The sequence below is a fragment of the Danio aesculapii genome, chromosome 2, assembly GCF_903798145.1.
Source record: "Danio aesculapii chromosome 2, fDanAes4.1, whole genome shotgun sequence".
In the NCBI taxonomy this organism is placed as follows: Eukaryota; Metazoa; Chordata; class Actinopteri; order Cypriniformes; family Danionidae; genus Danio; species Danio aesculapii.
Genome location: NC_079436.1, coordinates 13,674,567 through 13,693,947, shown reverse-complemented (window position 1 = coordinate 13,693,947; position 19,381 = coordinate 13,674,567). Strand labels below are relative to the sequence as shown.

Below are 19,381 nucleotides of genomic sequence, written 5' to 3'. Positions count from 1 at the left end.
TTTAATAAAATGTTAAAGTTGTTTTGGCGATGGGCTTTCCATGGTCTGAATGTTTTGAATGTTTATGTTCTTTATTTATACAACAGTTCTGTCTAGTTTTCGAATCAGATTGGCTGATAGCCGTGTGATATAATGCAATAACAGCACTCGTACAGCCTCCTTACTCTTCTCTATTACTTCGCCCACATAGAGTGACAGCAGATCAATAAACTCACTACAGATTGACAAATATTGCTGCTGTTGGACAACATAATGTACTTTTGAGGCTTTTTTAGGCGAGAATGTGGTTGTTTAGATTGGAACTATGCAGTTTATTTATAAGGATAGTGCCTATTTTAAGTATTTATAATTTTGGATATACAGCGCGTCGGCATCCATCTTGTCATACTGAGCAGAGCAAAGATAGTTGACGTTCTGCCACAAGATGGAAACATAGACTGCATAATCAGCCTTTAGAGGAGAAAAGATTAGCGTAATTTAAAACTACAGCTGATCAAAACATTAGACCGGTAACTGGTATGTTACATTCTAAGTCAATCCCTCTCTTTTGTATGTTGTAATGCTGTATTTTATATCATAGTAAACCGGTAGTGTTTGCTTTGCTTTGGCTTTTTTCGGGGTTAATTATTGTGATTTCACAATTGCAACAGGCAAATACTGTGAAATCTCTGTAGCATGATGGCATTTCATGCCGCTCAGCCTTATAATTTTAAAATGTGAGCAAAATCACCTGTTTTGTCATCACTTTAGATATTACGCTAGAGAATAATTCAAATACTAGCTCTAAAGTGACGTTTGTGAGGTAGCAACGGTTTCTGCTGTTCTGACGTCAGCTGCAGATGTGAATGAATGGCGGAAGAAAGTAGTTCCTCATACAAAAGGATTTTTGAGACTCTCCGTGTTCCTTTTTATATACACGATTATGCCGTCGAACTGTTGTATAAACGCAATACCACACTCGTAGCAGTTCGATTATGGCTGTATATTACCACTGGTGGGACACTAAGGCAACGAACGCCTCCCACCACTCATATATAAGATTTATTATCACATAATTTTTATTTATTCTAATTTCTTTTCTTTTATTTAATTAATTTTGAAATGGTTAGTTTAAAGAAATAATTAGTTATAAAAAATTTAATAAATATGTTTACATGATCCTGTTTTCTGTTTTTTTTTCTGTTCTGTTTTATAAATGCGTGTTTTTACAGGGCTTTCTGTTTGTAAACTTTCAATATTTCTTGTTTGTACATGCTGTGACTGAAGTTTCATCTATCATGTTTATTCCATTATAATCAAACATTCTGTAAAATTTATTAGTTTTTGTGTGCTTTTTTTACAAAACAAATACTACTTGGGGTATTTATTTTACAAGAACTATTATTTCAGTTCTTCTACATCAGAATTCCTCATTTACTTCTTTCTTTGTAGTTTGTGAAGCAGGATTTTCGTTTCATTTAACTGTTTTTATATCAACACATCATCTTAATGTGGCGCTTATGACTGCCTCATTGACTTTAAAAATATTTAATTATTATTATTATTATTTAGAATGTTTTGTAATAAAAAGAAAATAAGACAGTTCTGGTATTTTCTGCTAAGTTTTTCTCAGGTTCTGCTGCACATGTTAAAGGATACCCGCACATAACTAGTTTATCACTATTATTTTTTTGTGTCACTGCAGTCCAGGAACTAATGGCTGCTCTCTTTCTCTTTTCACCTCACTTTTTCAAGGCTTGCCAAATTTCGTCAGATCTCCAGAGGACCAGACGGGGATTTCAGGAGGAGTGGCGTCTTTTGTGTGCCAAGCAGCGGGTGAACCCAAGCCTCGCATCACATGGATGAAGAAAGGAAAGAAAGTCAGCTCGCAGCGCTTTGAGGTGACTAACTGTCTTTCTCTACCTCCTCACTGTCTCTCCGATGCCACATCATTATGAAGTGTTTCTTTTTTTTTTTCAGCGTCAGGCATTTACGCAACACTCGTGTTTTTTTCTTATGCTGATATATTGTTTTGTATAGTCAGCTACCTCACACACACCCCGGCTCTGTTTGTCTTTCTTTATTCTCTTCACTCTGTTTTCATGCTCAGTAAATGTTATGGTTGGAGCTGGGATTTAAACAGAGTCAAGGTTTAGAGGCAGCATGAAGCCCCAGTGTTATTATTATTATTATTAATTTAAAGATTTATTTTTGGCCTTTTTTAGATAGGACAGTATTTAGATAGGAAAAGCAAAGTTGGAGAGAGAGAGAGGGAGAGGTAAGGTAGGGAAATGACCTCGAGTTGGGATTCGAACTCGGGACGCCCTGTCGTGCGACTGCACCATATGTTGACGCGCTAACCACTAGGCTATTGCGCCGACATATTATTATTATTATTATTATTATTATTATTATTATTATTATTATTATTATTATTATTATTATTATTATTATTATTAATAATAATTAGTAGTAATATTATTGTTATTATTTTTATTTAATTATTGATTATAATATAAAAATATAAATAGAAAAATCACCATTTTCATCCTTTTCAGAGGATTTTTTTTTAAATAAAATTATTTAGTTTAATAGTTATATTTTTTATATTTATGTTTAATTTAAACACTATTTGGAACCATATTTATCAAATCAACCTTCAATTAAATCGAATCACACATTCACCAACCAAGCAGAGCCTTGTGTTTTCTGTCCAACTTCATCACACATCCCACGGTCAAGGTACAAGGAATGGAATGACCTTTGCAGTGGCAGGTCCTAATCTTTGGTTTACCTTTCCTACTGACCTCAGTGCAATCACAGTTTAAAGACAAGCTTAATAAATCCCACTTATTCAAAATGGCTTTTAATACTTTGTAGCACTGACACCTTTTTTCTGTTTAAATGTTTTATTGTGTTTTTTTGCAATATTTATTGAACATTTATTTTTTGTTTTGCTGTGTAAATGGTTTTGTTGATAAAAAGCATTTTTGGTCAGCTTAAATTAAAGTAAGGTGCTATATAAATAACGGTTGATTTGACTTTGATTTGAGATTATTTTTATGATTGAGATTATTAATTATTTATGTATGTACTTACCGTATTTAGACCTAATAATAATAATAATAATAATAATAATAATAATAATTGGTGACAATTGTGTTTGTTTTCTTTTTGTAAAGTGTCTAAATGTATTTTGTAAACTTCATAGAATGTTTTCCAAAGTTCTCAGTCCTTATTGTTATTTTTATTTTTTTATTTTAATTATAATTTTAAATCAATATGTACTATATATATATAGTAAATATGGATTAAAAAATATGTTTGGCCTTTATTACATTTAATACATTTTTTATTTACATTAGTGCTTTGGTTTTGTCAGGTGCTTTTAGCATTAGAAAACTTTGATATTTTCAGGTATTGATGAAATACTGCACACTGACAAGGGAAAACCTATATGTTCACATCTTATGATGAATTGTGAGGCGGGTCATTGTTTTACCATTGGAAAAACCAGAATATATACTGAATTTTAAATCCACACAAGAGTAAACACTTATGTGACACTTAAAATGTAAAACCAATTGCTATCTGGCAACAAACATTTACTAAACAGACAACAATTACCATGATAATAATGTTCAAATACTTTTTTCCATAATGTCTTTTTCCCCAATCATGTGGCCCAGCCCTGCTCTTAACCTAAATGAAGAAACGCACAAAGATCTCTGTGTGGGAGGAGAAGACTTTGGCCTAAATACACTTAATGTATCCCACAAATGTCCTGTATTCCACCCCTATACACACCTTGTTGACTTCAGGCCTTCTGAAACTTGAGTACAGTGTCAAACAGCACATTATTTGTCACTCATGAGAAACATCAAGCCTATCTCTCCAATAGCCGTCACAGTATCTGCCTCAGAGAGACGTGGCAGGTTTTTTGCAGAATAACTCAAGACAGTAGTTGGCTGAAAGTTCAGAAGGACATGATTAAAGACCCCACGCTCTTTGAAGATATATGATCTGGTCTGAGGCTTTGCAGTAAATTTTAAGGCGAGAAGAGAGAAAAGTGTTTGACGGTGTGTCTTTCTTTGGCAGGTGATTGAGTTTGATGACGGTTCGGGCTCAGTTCTGCGCATTCAGCCGCTCCGAACTCACAGAGACGAGGCCATCTATGAGTGCACAGCCACCAACAGCCTGGGGGAAATCAACACCAGCGCTAAACTCACCGTGCTGGAAGGTCAGCAGCCCCCCTTTTACATTTATGACTTTTCTTATACATTTTTGACTTATTTATATGAGGGTTGGCATTGAGTTTGGAAGGAAAGTGGAAGAGTGATAAGAGATGATGGTATAAAGGGACCTGAAAAATGACACTCACTCACTCACTCACTCACTCACTCACTCACTCACTCACTCACTCGATCACTATTTATTTATTTATTTATAAAACTAGTGATAATTGTTCTACAAATATTTATTATGAATATAATGTAATATAATGTATAATGTTTATATGACAACATATAGTTTCATATTTTTTGGTTTAATTATTCATAATTACTTAATCGCATTTATTAGGAGCCAAACCTAGTCAAGTGTCTAGTCTATCTGTCTGCCGACTGCAAGACGGGTGTAACATAAAGGGGTGTAACTTGTAGTAAGTTAAAGGCATAACTTGCAGCTGTCGAGATCCCATTGGACCATGCAAGATGTCATAACGAGATGTTGTTGGCAAGATGGCGGAAATACTTAACAGAGAACATTTTTACCAAACATTGTCTCCCAATTTTTCTACAATCAATTCATTTCATATTTTTATATTCATTAATTTAGCATGCAACTCCTGCAATTCATCCGTTTTGTCATGACAGTTAGCCTACTCAGCATCACCCCCTGTGGTTGGAAAAATAGTACAATGGCCTTCGCAACTTAAGGTTGTACTTTAATAACTGTGATAGTTGAGTTTTGGGAAGGTGTAGACATTAATAACTGTGATGGTTGTGGTAGGTGTAGACGTTAATATGTATGATGGTTGGATTTAGGTTTGGGAAAGGTGTAGACGTTAATAAATGTGATGGTTGGGGTAGGTGTAGGCGTTTATAACTATGATCGTTGGGATTAGGGAAGGTGTAGACGTTAATAACTGTGATGTTGGGGTAGATGTAGATGTTAATAACTGTGATGGTTGGGTTTAGGGTGGGGGAAGGTGTGGACATTAATAACTGATGGTTGTGGTAGGTGTAGACGTTAATAAATGTGATGGTTGGGTTTAGGATTGTGGAAGGTTTAGACGTTAATAACTGTGATGGTTGGAGTAGGTGTAGACATTAATAACAATGATTGTTGCGTTTAGGTTTGGGGAAGGTATAGGCATTAATAACTGATGTTTGGGGAAGGTGTAGACGTTAATAACTGCGATGGTTGGGTTTAGGTGTGGAGAAGGTGTAGACGTTAATAACTGTGATGTTGGGGTAGATGTAGACGTTAATAACTGTGATGGTTGGGTTTAGGTTTGGGGAAAGTGTGGACATTAATAACTGTGATGGTTGTGGTAGGTGTAGACGTTAATAACTGTGATGGTTGGAGTAGGTGTAGGCATTAATAACAATGATTGTTGGGTTTAGGTTTGGGGAAGGTGTAGGCATTAATAACTGATGTTTGGGGAAGGTGTAGACGTTAATAACTGTGATGGTTAGGGTAGGTGTAGATGTTAATAACTGTGATGGTTGGGGTAGGTGTAGATGTTAATAACGGTGATGTTGGGAAAGATGTAGACGTTAATAACTAATATGGTTGGGTTTAGGTTTGGGGAAGGTGTAGATGTTAATAACTGATGTGCAGCGCAATCTTTCCAACGTAGTTTTGACTTGGGTCTCCATATTTAACTTTCATATTTTTTCATTTGATATGGATCTGGATATTAAAGAAAAAGGAATAAAAAATCAACATTTCTTGATTATTATATAATTTTTACATTTTTTTTAATTATTATGCATTGACTGATATGCCCAATCGATGGCAGCACAATAGCCAGCAAGACTGCGTCAAAGAAATACAAACACAATGTTACATTATATTCAAAAATCCAAGGTAACTCCGACGTTACGTATGTTTTACACAATTTATATTACTGACGTTTTAGTCTATGAACCTTCATTTAAGAATAACCCCTATTTTTCCATTGCCCCTGGAATAGATGTAAGCCATGAGATCCTGCTCTCCTTTTATCTGTACATTAAAGTGTTGCAAAACAAGAGATGAGAACATGATAGCAAGAGGTTAGGTATGGCTTATATGAATAGCAGTAGCTAGTAGTATCGGCTGACCCTTCCCAGCACCATGTGTTAGGTATTACACACATGCCCCCAACCTAATCTCAGTTAATCGTATTTTTCACCTCCATCTACAAGCAGACAAAAAGCCGTTTCGTTGTAATTCAGAATCCTCGAATGAGGAAATGATCTACTCGAAGTCTGTCGAGTCCTCTGGCTCTGTCCGGACAGGAAGAGGAAGAGAGAGGTGCCATATTGAAGGCAGGCAGTTTGGCTCTTTTTTTTTTTTGCCGCTTTCCACAGTGAAGTGGATAAGCCGGACGCCCACAGGATCCTGCAGGACAGAATGAACTCTATTTATAGCTCATTGTTCATAGCGAGTAATGCATCATTTGTGTCCTACAGCAATGCTGAGAGACCAGCACAAAGGAGAAGTTGAATGATAATGATGTTCTCTAATGACTTACTAAAGGATGTCCTCTGCGGCACATTTGGATGGGTCTTGGGAATCTCTGGCAGAAATGCAATCGCCTCATCTTTACTTCGAGGAAATTATATTAGGCGGATATATAGCGATTCGTTTTGACCCCCTTTTAACCAGGATGGAACTCTGGCGCTTTCTTTTTCTTTGACCATTTAGTACCAGTCATATCTCTATTGTCTTGGAATTGTCCCATGTTTGTCATATAAATAAATGATAATCAGGTTGATCAAGTCCCTAAAATCAACCCAGGCCCATTCTGGTGTACCTATGTATCTATGTATCTATGTACCCCTATATACATATCTGGGGAGAGCAAAATACGTCCCAGGAGCTACATTTTTTTGCAGAGGCCGCTGTGTATGCTTTTTCAGGTCTCAAATTTCTCTCGCCAGTGCCATTCAAGCCTGCTGTTTCCAGGTAAATCCACCAGAGCGACTGACCAACCGACCATTCGCCCCACCCATCACCTTCCCTAAACCCAACCAATAACGTTTTAAAAAGCACCAATTGACTCACCCACCCCCTTCTCTAAACTTAACCACTGTGTTTTAAGAAGTAATCCAGAAAAAAGAAAATCCCCCTGATTTTTACCACGTTTTCAGATTTTACCACATTCTCACTCTGTTATTTACTTGTTTACTTTATTACTTGGCTTTTGTTTTTGTTTAACCTGCTTTCTGGAACCATTCTTCATCCGGACTCAAACCCCATTGGTCAACCCGCGGTCAACTCCTTTCTGCATATCAAGTCCGCCGACATACGTGTCGAGCTACCAGACAAACTGGTAACAGCTGTAGAGCCATCCATACGGAGATAAGTGATCAGTTGGTAAGCGAGAAAAGGAACGGCGTCAAACCGCCCCATAGCGTTCATTTTAAAGATGAAATTCAGCCATACGTAGCTCTGGCTACATAATTTGTGATCTCCAGAAACGTATATAGGGCTACTTTTTCAGAATGAGCTTATGTTGCCTAAAATTATGCAAAGAGGAAACGGTGGACATGAACAAGTATCAGAGAACATTACAGTATATTTGGTTGTTTTCTCTGGGAAAGCAGCTATTGTTCAACATACTTGAGCACTGATCGCATGATTGACCAATTAGAATAGGGTTTCAGAGAGCTGTTTAAAACAAAAAGCAACTTTCGGTTTGGGTTGTTTGGTTTCGTTTGGTTGAATGCTTAGTGTGAGGGTACTTTTGTTTTTGATTTCTAGTTGTTTCTTCTTGTTGTTTTGTGTGTATGTGTGTGTGTGTTTTGTTTGTTTGTTTGTTTGTCATTTGATTTATATTTGTCGAGTGTTAGGTTAGGGTTGATTGATTTGGTTGAATGTTACATTAAGGTTGTTTTGATTTTTTAGAGTTGTTTTAATTTATTTATTTATATATATTCTTTGTAGGGGGTGTTTGATTTAAGGCTTGTTTAAATGTTGATTAGAGTGTTTTTGTGTCTGTTTTTAACTTTTTTTTTTTTTTTTACATATTCACTTTTGGGTTGTTTTTTGTTTTTGTTTTCTTTTTTTTGGTGTTGTTGTTCTTGTTTTTTTTATCCTATTTGATTTAGGTTTGGCTGAATGTTGTGTTTATGCATATATGTTTACATTAGATGTCACATACGCTGTTGTTGTCTATTGGAAGGAATGCGTAAATAGAGCTGCCATTTTAGTACAGGGTAGCGCTTCTTTTAAATGAATGTGGGGACCAAGGTGTAGTGGAGGACTGGCCATCAGGAGCCCAAGATATGTAAACACTTATACATATATCTGTGATCGGGAGTTTTCCCGCTGGTCAATATCCACATTTTTTTTTTTTTTTTATTACGAAAATTATGATTTTACATCACTTTTCTACATCGATGGATAAGTGATCGCATGGGAATTGCTGACAAAGAGCATGTGTTTGTGTACATGGAGATGTATTATCCTTCCTCCATGTTAAATTTGATCTAATATGTGTCCTGAAACACACCCCCTCTGTCGCTTTCACTTCTAATTCTAACGGAGGAAGCATTTCGTTTGTGAACGAATCCCCGGTATGAACAACTCACTTGGCCGACGATGATACAAGTTTCTGGCACCGCAGCATCTTGTTGTCATATTTCATTTACATTGTTTGCTTATTTTATTCAACAAAACTAGCATAAGCCTAGTATTTAGTGCGAGTTGGTGCTACTTTGCCTTAAAGTCAGTGCAGTAAGAGACAGCATTATCATCAATACTTATTGAGCACAAAAGTTTGTAACATACAAAAACGTAAAAAATGAAATCTTACTTATGAGATGTAATGCCTTTGTGCTTAGTTTTCTTTGTTTGTTTGTTATTACACCCGTACACAGCGCTAAAGTCCAGCATCTTCACATTGGCTTGACTTGTGCCATTGAAGGAGCTTTGTCCTGAGAGCACTGTACAAATGTGGCGGCGCTATTGGAGGATGCTCCGTATTCGATATCTAGTGTATTTATCTATAGTGTTTAGGATTAGGGTCATTTTATATTACGCTAGGTTTGGTTGAAGTTTATTTCATTTTATTTTTTAATATATGTTTGTGTTATTTGATTTGGTTTTGTTTAGTGTTGGCCTACGGTTGTTTTGGTTTTATAGTGTTTGATTTGATTGAATGTCGTGCTAGGTTGTGTTTTCCTTGGGTTTTTGTGTTTTTTAGTTTGGTTTGTTTTATTTTGGTTTGCTTTACATGTTGGTTAAGGGCTTTTGTGTGTGTTTTTGTTCGTCTGATTTAAGCGTTCCATTTGAAGTTTAGTTCGTTTGTTTTTTGGCTTGTTTGATTTTGTTTTATCTAAATGTTGTTAAGGATTAAGGTGGTTTTAGATTAAGTTATGGTTGGTTAAATTTGTCATTAGGGTTTTTGTTTTGTTTTGTTTTATTATTTGTTTCAGTCATCTAATTCGTTTTGCTAAACGTTGTGTTAAGGCTGTTTTGTTTTTGGAATAGGTTTTTTTAATGCGTTTGATTGGCTTGTTTTAATGTAGGCTTAGGGTTGTTGTGTTTTTGAGTTTTCAAAGCTAATCTTTCATCTTGTTGATTGGTTTGGGTCATTTGATCTTGTTTACTCGGTTTGTTGCAAGGTAGCAGAAAAAAGGCTGCATTGCTCAAAACCAGCAAGCAATTATATACTTAAGCAAACTTCTTGAAGTTGAGTGACCTGGTTTACAAACTTCAATTAAAGTACTAGAACTTGCATTCACGGGAATCACTCCCTCCTGAATTCAGCTGGTCATACACAGCTTAGGAATAAATGAGTCACCACGTCTGCCTTTCTAATTAGCCACTTGAATCATAAAGCTAAACAATTAATGTGAACTTAACATAATTGATCCCAATTTAAACAGATGGCAGTTACAAGAGCATTTCTTGTGTGATTATGATTTGTTTGGTTGCTCTAGAAGCACAAACAAGTCTTGTTTCCCCCAAGGGCCACGGCTGTATCTGAACACTCCTTCGTCACCACGGTCTGCACGTCATGAGGAAAACCAGCAGGTTTCATTTCAACTTCCAGCCAGCATTCGCACCAAGGTTGTGGGCGTTAGTGGCTCACAGCTGTTGCCTGTTGAATAAAAATTTGCCATGCCTCTCTTGTAATCACATTGTGCGGATGCCAACACAGGCCTCTGTGTGAATTCATAATGACTTCGTCTAGCTGCACCCCATTTGCGCTCCTCATTTCTCCGTAGCGGAGAGATTTGACATTACTGACACTCAAGGACTGCGGCGGAGACTGAATACAGAGCAGTTTGTTACATGTGCCTTTTGCATTGTTCAGTTTAATGATTTTCATTCCATCCACTAAATCACAGACCAAAGGTATAATTCTGAGCGCATTTGCCCCTGAACTATTTCTACCGTTCCTCCAGATGGTAAAAAAAGATTCCTTTCTCATTTACAGCCTGTTAATTTCATGCTCTCGTCTCGTTTCTGACTGGCATGATGATGTGTGCGCTTTTATGTACTATATATTGAGGTATTACAAAGACTGCCGTGTTCCCCTGAACCCACAGGAATGCACTTAAGTGATGGATCGGTGTAATTTTTTTTCTGTACATTGAGAATGCTGTTTTCTTTTTGTATGCTTTCCAAGAGCTTTGTACAGTTTGAAATCTCCTGGAGCTCCTGTCTATCAAAGTGGCTCCGAGCTGACAGTGTAATTGGTAAACATTACTCATATCGACAGTGGATGAGAATTGAATTAGCAATTAAGAGAAAACTGCAAGTTTTACACTTTATAACCCAGTGGATTGCAAGACGTTTAATGAGTCTAATTCAAATTCCGTCGATATTTTGTCTTGTAATTTTAAGGACGAAGAATGAACAATTATTGGAAAACCGTTCGTATTGCATTCACCACACTCAGCAACCTTTTTTTTGTCTCAGATTTCTCTGAATTGAACTGTCAAATCAGATTATCTTATACAGTTCTTGTGGGGAAAAGCAGGTTCTTACTTGTTTGCATGTATTGTGCAAGTTTGCTGTCTGTACACTAAAAAATTCTAGCTGCCCTAATTTTTTTTTAGTTGAATCAAATGAACGTTTGTCAACTAATATCAATCAAATGGGTTGAAATAAAAGATTAAGCTTCGCATAACTTGTTGAAAACTGATTAACTGATTAACTGAATCATAGCATGATGACATTGACATTATGCTTTTGGGTTAATGACAGCTGTTTGGACTATATCCATTCAGCTATCCATCTTGTCCAACCATTTATCTATCTATCCATCCATCCATCCATCCTTCTTGTCAATACTTCCATTCATTCATATATCTATTCATTCTTGTCTGTCCTTCCATTTACCCATCCATACATTCATTTATCCACCCATCTATTCATCCATCCATCCATCCTTTTTGTCCATCCATCTTTACATCCACCCATTAATCCATCCATCCGTCCATTCATCCATCCATCCTTCTTGTCTGTCCTTTCATCCATCCATATATCCATCCTTCCTTCTATCCACCCAATAACCCATCTATTAATTGATTCATTCATCCAAGCATCTATCCATCCATCCATCCTTCTTGTCCATCCATCCTTCCATCCACCTATTAATCCATCCATCCTTCTTGTCCGTCCTTCTATCTACCCATTTAGCCGTCTGACCATCCATCCATCCATCCTTCTTGTTCATCCTTTCTTCCACCCACTAATTAATCCATCCATCCACCTATCAATTCATCCTTCTTGCCCATCCTTCCATCTACCCATCTATCCATCCAACCATCCATCCATTCAGCCAGCCACCCATCTATCTATCCATCCATCCATTAATTTTTCTTGTTCATCCTTCCTTCCATCCACCCATTAATCAATCCATTCATTCATTTTTCATGTTCATCCTTCCTTCCATCCACCCATTTATCCATCCATCCATTCTTCATATCTGTCCTTCCATCCACCCATTCATCCATCTATCCATTCATCCTTCCATCCACCAATCCATCCATCCATCCATCCATCCATCCAACCAACCAACCAACCAACCAACCAACCAACCAACATTTACATTTACATTTACATTTACATTTAGTCATTTAGCAGACGCTTTTATCCAAAGCGACTTACAAATGAGGACAAGGAAGCAGTTTACACAACTATAAGAGCAGCAGTGAACAAGTGCTATAGACAAGTTTCAGGTGTGTAAAGTCTAAGAAGCTGAGCATTAGTATTTTTTTTATTTTATTTTTTGTGAGAGAGAGTACAGTTAGTGGTATAGCCAGAGAGGCAGTTAAGATTAGGAAGAAAAGTGGAGACTAAACAGTTGAGTTTTTAGTCGTTTCTTGAAGACAGCAAGTGACTCTGCTGTTCTGATGTAGTTAGGGAGTTCATTCCACCAACTGGGCAGATTGAATGTGAGAGTTCCGGAAAGTGATTTCTTCCCTCTTAGGGATGGAACAACGAGGCGACGTTCATTCACAGAACGCAAGTTTCTGGAGGGCACATATATCTGCAGAAGTGGGAGCAGATACGAAGGAGCAAAGCCAGAGGTCGCTTTGTAAGCAAACATCAGAGCTTTGAATTTGATGCAAGCAGCAACTGGCAGCCAGTGTAAACGGGTGAGTAGCGGAGTGACATGTGCTCTTTTGGGTTCATCAAAGACCACTCGTGCTGCTGCGTTCTGAAGCAGCTGAATAGGTTTGATAGAATTAGCTGGAAGCCCGGCTAGTAGAGAGTTGCAATAGTCCAGTTTGGAGAGAACAAGAGCTTGAACAATGAGTTGAACTGTATGTTCAGATAGGAAGGGTCGGACCTTTCTGATGTTATAGAGTGCGAATCTGCAAGATCGAGCAGTTCTAGAAATGTGGTCAGAGAAGTTAAGTTGGTCATCAACTAACCAACCAACCTCTAAATTTAATCCAAATGTAGAAATCCCACTTGAAATCCCTATTAACAAAACCTCACTTTAATCATCAGTCTTCAAGGTTTTGACATCACAAATGCATTATATATCAAAAATTCCCAGCTACTCAAGTAAAGTCCCTTCTGGATCAGTAGCTCCCATCACTTACAGACACCGTTTATCACCGACCTCCTCACATCACATTATGTTTCATTAAAACAAGCTTTTGAATTCTTTCCTGACACCACTGACAGCTCAGGTCATTTTCATGACTGAAAACTTTTAGTCTTCCTGGAAGGGCATGATTTGCTTATGCACATTCCAGAGACGGTGGCTCTCACGCAACGCACACAGACCCTTCTGCTCTACAGGTGTGGTCTCCAACTGCTTTCCCAGCTCCAGTCAACGGTCCGTGTCACGAGTTTAATTTCTCCCACCATCTGCTGGCTTGAAGCCCAGCGCTGTAGATCATGAGCGTTTGACAGATACAAACTGCGTCTGTCGAGCGCAGCCTCTCCCAAGGACTCGTGCAATATGGCTGGGTGGAATCACTCACCTGGAGTCTCTGTCGGCATCCCTGCTGCATTTTACTAGGGTTTGTGGTTTAACTTCAATCGATGGATTCTGAATGAAGAGTAAGTTTGAATTGCGGCTTGATGCACAATCCAAATTAAAGGCTGTTTTCCCTAATTATGACTAACATCAGTAATTAATCCTGACAGAACACGTTTGTAGCTGCCAAATCTCATTGGAGCCGCTAGCAGTTCACTACAGCAGATACGTTTACAAATGTTGTCTCTATTGTGAGCTCCTATGAGCTCCAGTTTAGTTACCAACAATATATGACACATATAGTAATTTATAGTAAATACTATAGTGTTTTTGGACAATACTATAGTAAAATATTTGAATTAATCTACTGTGGTTATTCTGTATTTGCTGTGTAGTACAGCAGCTACAGTAGAATACGTTTTCTATAACTAAGGATGTATTATACTGCATTAGACTAGTTTACTGTAGTAAAAACTAAAGTATACTACAGTATTGATTACAGTTTATTAGTTCACTATAGTTAATACTACAGTATGCTGTAAAAAAGCAGAAAATGCTAGTAGTTGATTGTTAGCTTGTTGTTATGTTTAACATGTTTCTAGCATGTTGTCATGTTAAGATAATAGCAGTATGCTACGTAGCAATGTGATAAAACATAGACCACATGCTAACACATATCAACAATGTGCTTAAACACATCAGCAATGCGCTAAATCATGTTAGCAGCATTCTAAAATATGTTAGCAATATGTTGCAACAATTTAGCAACACCTTAAAACAAGCTAGAAACGAGATATCAACATGTTAAGAAAAGCTAGCAATACAACAAAAAAACATGCTAACAACTTTACTGACATACTTTAGCATATGTTAGAGCATTTATGCAATTTCAAATATAAGGTAAATAACATTACACCATAGTTTGCCGTAGTAAAAACTAAAGTATACTACAGTATTGATTACAGTTTATCAGTTGACTATAGTTAATACTACAGTATGATGTAGCATTTAAAAAAGCAGAAAATGCTAGTAGTTGATTGTTAGCTTGTTAATATGTTTAACATGTTTCTAGCATGTTGACATGTTAAAGATAATAGCAATATGCTTTGTAGCAATTTGATAAAACATTGACAGCATGCTAACACGTCAACAATGTACTTAAACACATCAGTGATGCGCTAAATTATGTAAGCAGCATTCTAAAGTATGTTAGCAATATGTTGCAACAATTTAGCAACACCTTAAAACAAGCTAGAAATGAGATATCAACATGTTAAGACAAGCTAGCAATACAAAAAAAAACATGCTTACAGCATTACTGGCATATTTTAGAATATGTTAGAGCATTTATGCAATTTAAACTATAAGGTAAATAGCATTACACCATAATTTGCCGTAGTAAAAACTAAAGTATACTACAGTATTGATTACAGTTTATCAGTTCGCTATAGTTAATACTACAGTATGCTGTAGCATTCAAAAAGCAGAAAATGCTAGTAGCTGATTGTTACCTTGTTTATATGTTTAACATGTTTCTAGCATGTTTTCATGTTAAAGATAATAGCAATATGCTATGTAGCAATGTGATAAACATAGACAGCATGCTAACACATGTCAACAATGTGCCTAAACACACCAGCAATGCGCTAAATCATGTTAGCAGCATTATAAAACACGCTAGCAGTATGTTAAAACAAGCTACAAATAAGATATCAATATGTAAGGACAAGCTAGCAATACGATAAAACAGGCTAAAATCAACACTGGCATATTTTAGTTGTGTTTTAGAGCATTATTTGCAGTTTTATCATCTAGCATGTTCTGTTTTCTACAACTATAGCATTATACCATAGTTTGCTGTAGTAAAAACTGAAGTATTCTACATTATTGATTAGCCTACAGTTTATCAATTTACTATAGCTAATACTACCATGTGCTATAGCATTCCTTAAATTGTTGTAAATATTATACTATATTATGTATTTTACTATAGTATAGTTCAAAAACACTATAGTATTTACTATAGATTACAAAAGTATTTTTTCTTAAGTATTCTGTTTGGGATTAGGATTCTTGTAGGATTAGGATTCTTTCTCTTGTATCCAAGTGGTATTAGTCCTGGTGCAGTTAGCATTTTTAGTCAGTTGTATGATAAAATTTAAAGATACAAAACAAAACAATGGCTTTTATAGCCTGTTTATATATATATATATATATATATATATATATATATATATATATATATATATATATATATATATATATATATATATATATATATATATATATACATACATACATACATTTTAGAATATTTGTATTAATTGAGAACTTACAGGAGCTTACAGACTTTGTAGAGGAGTTAAAATGTCTCCAAGGTATTGAATTGTAAAGGGCAGCATTGTAATTATGATGAGACAAAACTAGTTTGTTTGAACATTCTGTCCTTTCATGGTAGCATCAGACATAATGTTCTGTTTCTGGTTAATTTAGAAGTTTAGACTAAGGAGCTTATTTTTAGCAGTCTCCGCTCACTTGTTTGGTGAAAACCAGGATTCGAAGGGCAGCATTCACACTTTTTCAAATTAATTGTACTAACAGAGCTTTAATCAAAACCAAACCTGTGAACACACCCTAAATCTCTAGTATTGTCTGTAGTGCTGTACAGCAACCATTCGCTGACTGATGTTTCTTTGGTAATTGTGAATAAGCAGCCCTGTGGCTCTGACAGCCATGCTCACTAGGCCGCGTAATTGGAGCAGTTCACACTTTGAGTCCTCGTATGTCCAACAGCCTGGTCGATGTAGCTTGTGGGTAAAATGATCGTAGGCTTTCACTTTCAAAGACTTCTTAAGTAGATTAATGCAGTCAGTTGAACAGAAGGTGAGGTAAAAGCGAGGGTTAAAATATGTGAAATCATGTCATAAGGCTATGAGGTAAACATAAAGTAGTCACACTAAGGGTTGCAAGAATGTATAAAGCAAAATAATACAATGTAGAAAATAAGCACATAGCATTCAGATGTACTTTTATGAGGTAATCTGACCAACTTATGAATTCGCTTGTTAAGTGTGACGTCATGCGAAGTCGCTTACAGGTCCAAGCGCCATATCAAACTGTATGGGGAGGCTCAACAAATGGTAATAATAACCGTTTACAAAGCAATGTAATACTTTCGAAAATCACGATTACTATATATACACACACACACACACATATATATATATATATATATATATATATATATATATATATATATATATATATATATATATCCATGCCTAATATCCCATGGACAGAAAGTAATTCATTGTTTTATACATTGTTAAAATATTGGTGCAGCAAGTTCAGAAACTGTTGTGTCCACCATGGTTTTATATAAAATTCACTTTAATTTGTGATATGGCTAAAAAGTGGTCATAAACGAGTATTTTCTCTATTCAAATGAGTAGCGGCTTGGATACGGGAACAGTATTCCATACATCACGACTTGGTCACGACCATGAGCACAACCATTTTCAACACTGATACTAAGATGCCACTAAATGAGTATATTTAGATGGTTTTTGAAGGATCATTTGACACTTTAAACTGAAATATTGACTGCTGAAATGATTCAGCTTCGCCATTATAGGAATAACATACATTTTGAAATATTTGCATAGCTATTTTAAATTGTAATGTAAATCGTACAATTTGTGACTCTAGATCACATAAGCAGTCAGAAGCAGACAAACACCATTTCCATTGGTGTATAGTTTTTAGAATGATATCTATATTAATGACTTAACATTCGATTGATTTTGGCGTAAAAGAAATATCTATAATATTGAATCATACAATGTAATTGTGCCTATTCCCACAAATATACTGGTTTTGTGGTGCAGAGTCACTTATTTTCACGATTTTGCGATTGCTGAATCCAAAGCAAAATCAACAAGAAGTCACAAATTTTTGCGATCCTGCAAAATTCTTACTTAAACGCAAAATAATCGCACAAAATGTAAATAATTCATAATAAAACATCCAACTCCAAACCATATAATCAAGCTATATTTATTTCAGTTTGCAATTTATTGTTTTACGTGACTTATAGACGTTGCATATGCAGCGCACGTGAATGGGGCGGAATTGTTTTGCAGCCTGTGCCGTAAGCATATGCGGATGAAGCATGAGAGATTAACATGTGAGATTTAATCCAATGCAAAAGTTGAATTAGGCATCCTGTGGTGCGAACTGGCCGTTTTATGCACTTGACGCGCTTCGGACTGCAAAAAAAAATGTGGGAAACATCTAACAAATGGAGCAATGGAACAGACAGAAAAGCAAGCAGCTTACAATGATGGAGATTGGTTCAAGATCGATGGCTGCTGGACGTGACCGAATTGAAGGACATCATTTGTGCTTTACATGTATGGCTGGTATTATGGTGTGCATCAAATCGATAAATGTATTTGTTTAACTCTTTCCCTGCATTTAACGAGAAAACGCTTTCCTGCCATTGACGAGTTTTACGGCAATCCGTGTTTTAGGTGTATTATGGTTGGGAAAACCCTAACGCATGTCCTGAGTGAGGTACATGATGTCAGATGCTCCAGGGAGTGAAATCTGAGAGAAAGTAAGATTGTGGATAAAATTAAGAGTTTTACAACCTTCCTTTGCCATAATTCCTACCGTTTTAGATCTTGTCTCGACAAAATACCAAAATAAAGAAGTTTTATTTTTATGATTTTGTGTCATTGTGTCGGATTGCACACCTAACAAAGTAGGCTAACTAATATGGTAAACAGTATATATATTTTTTTTTAATCACAAAATTGTCCGCAAATTTCTGGAAATTACCACAAAACATCATGAACAACTAGGGGGTCTGTGTATTGTATTGACTTGTATTGTATTACTTTATCAAATTGCAGGAGTGATGAACATTTCAATGTTTTACTAGCTTTTTTTGGTCAATAGTGCATAGAAATACTTAGAAAACTAAAACTAAAGTATGTTAATAAGTTTTTTTTTTTTTTTTTTTTTTACCTTTTTTCACATTTGAGAACATTAAAAAAATGAAACAAAAATATTCAAAGTTAATATATTTCATTAGCAAATCAAAACTTAAGCAAATCTATCTAAAAATGTAAATGGCAAAAGACAGTTAGTGCAGTCTGTTCGGTACATTCGGTGGTTATCTGCAGTGCTGTGGGTGGTGAGATTGTTGGTTTGACAAAATGTGGTAGGAGTGTCAGCTATACAGTCTGTTTTATCTCTAGTTTGATTAGCTCAATGTCAGAGATTTAGCACAGCCTGAAGTGAAGATGCGTTAATAGAGAGGTTTGTGTGTTTGATCTGTGCTGTTCTGTCAAGCAGACTGAAAGAATAAGTAAAGGCTGTCACATGCACAGAGCCGAGGGGGCTGTCTTTACAGCGACTGCTATGTTACACTATTGTCATTATCATTGAGGAAGACTTTAGAGCAAACTCTGTAAGAAGTGATTCAGCTAAACAGGTGTGTGAATGTGGCTTATTTTGTATTAATCACGTATTTGATAAAAAAAAAAAAAAAATATATATATATATATATATATATATATATATATATATATATAATTATGCTAGAAACTTGTTGACCATTTGCTAAAACATAATATCAATTATCTGAAAATGCTGTGAACAATGTTACTGCAGTGTTTAACGCATGATTAGCTTGTTAACAATGTGCTAAAATAAATTGGCAACATTGTTGGC

The 19,381-nt window shown here is 35.9% G+C and overlaps 1 protein-coding gene across 5 annotated transcripts in view; it reads left to right on the top strand.

The window, feature by feature from the left end:
• Window positions 1-19,381, top strand: part of ptprfb (protein tyrosine phosphatase receptor type Fb) — a 370,826-nt gene that overhangs the window by 179,790 nt on the left and 171,655 nt on the right. For all 5 annotated transcript variants that reach the window (XM_056473241.1, XM_056473264.1, XM_056473255.1 and 2 more), the window contains exons 3-4: window positions 1,735-1,880; window positions 4,078-4,219. In XM_056473241.1, the coding sequence (XP_056329216.1) occupies window positions 1,735-1,880; window positions 4,078-4,219 (288 nt within the window). The remainder of the gene's footprint in view (window positions 1-1,734; window positions 1,881-4,077; window positions 4,220-19,381) is intronic.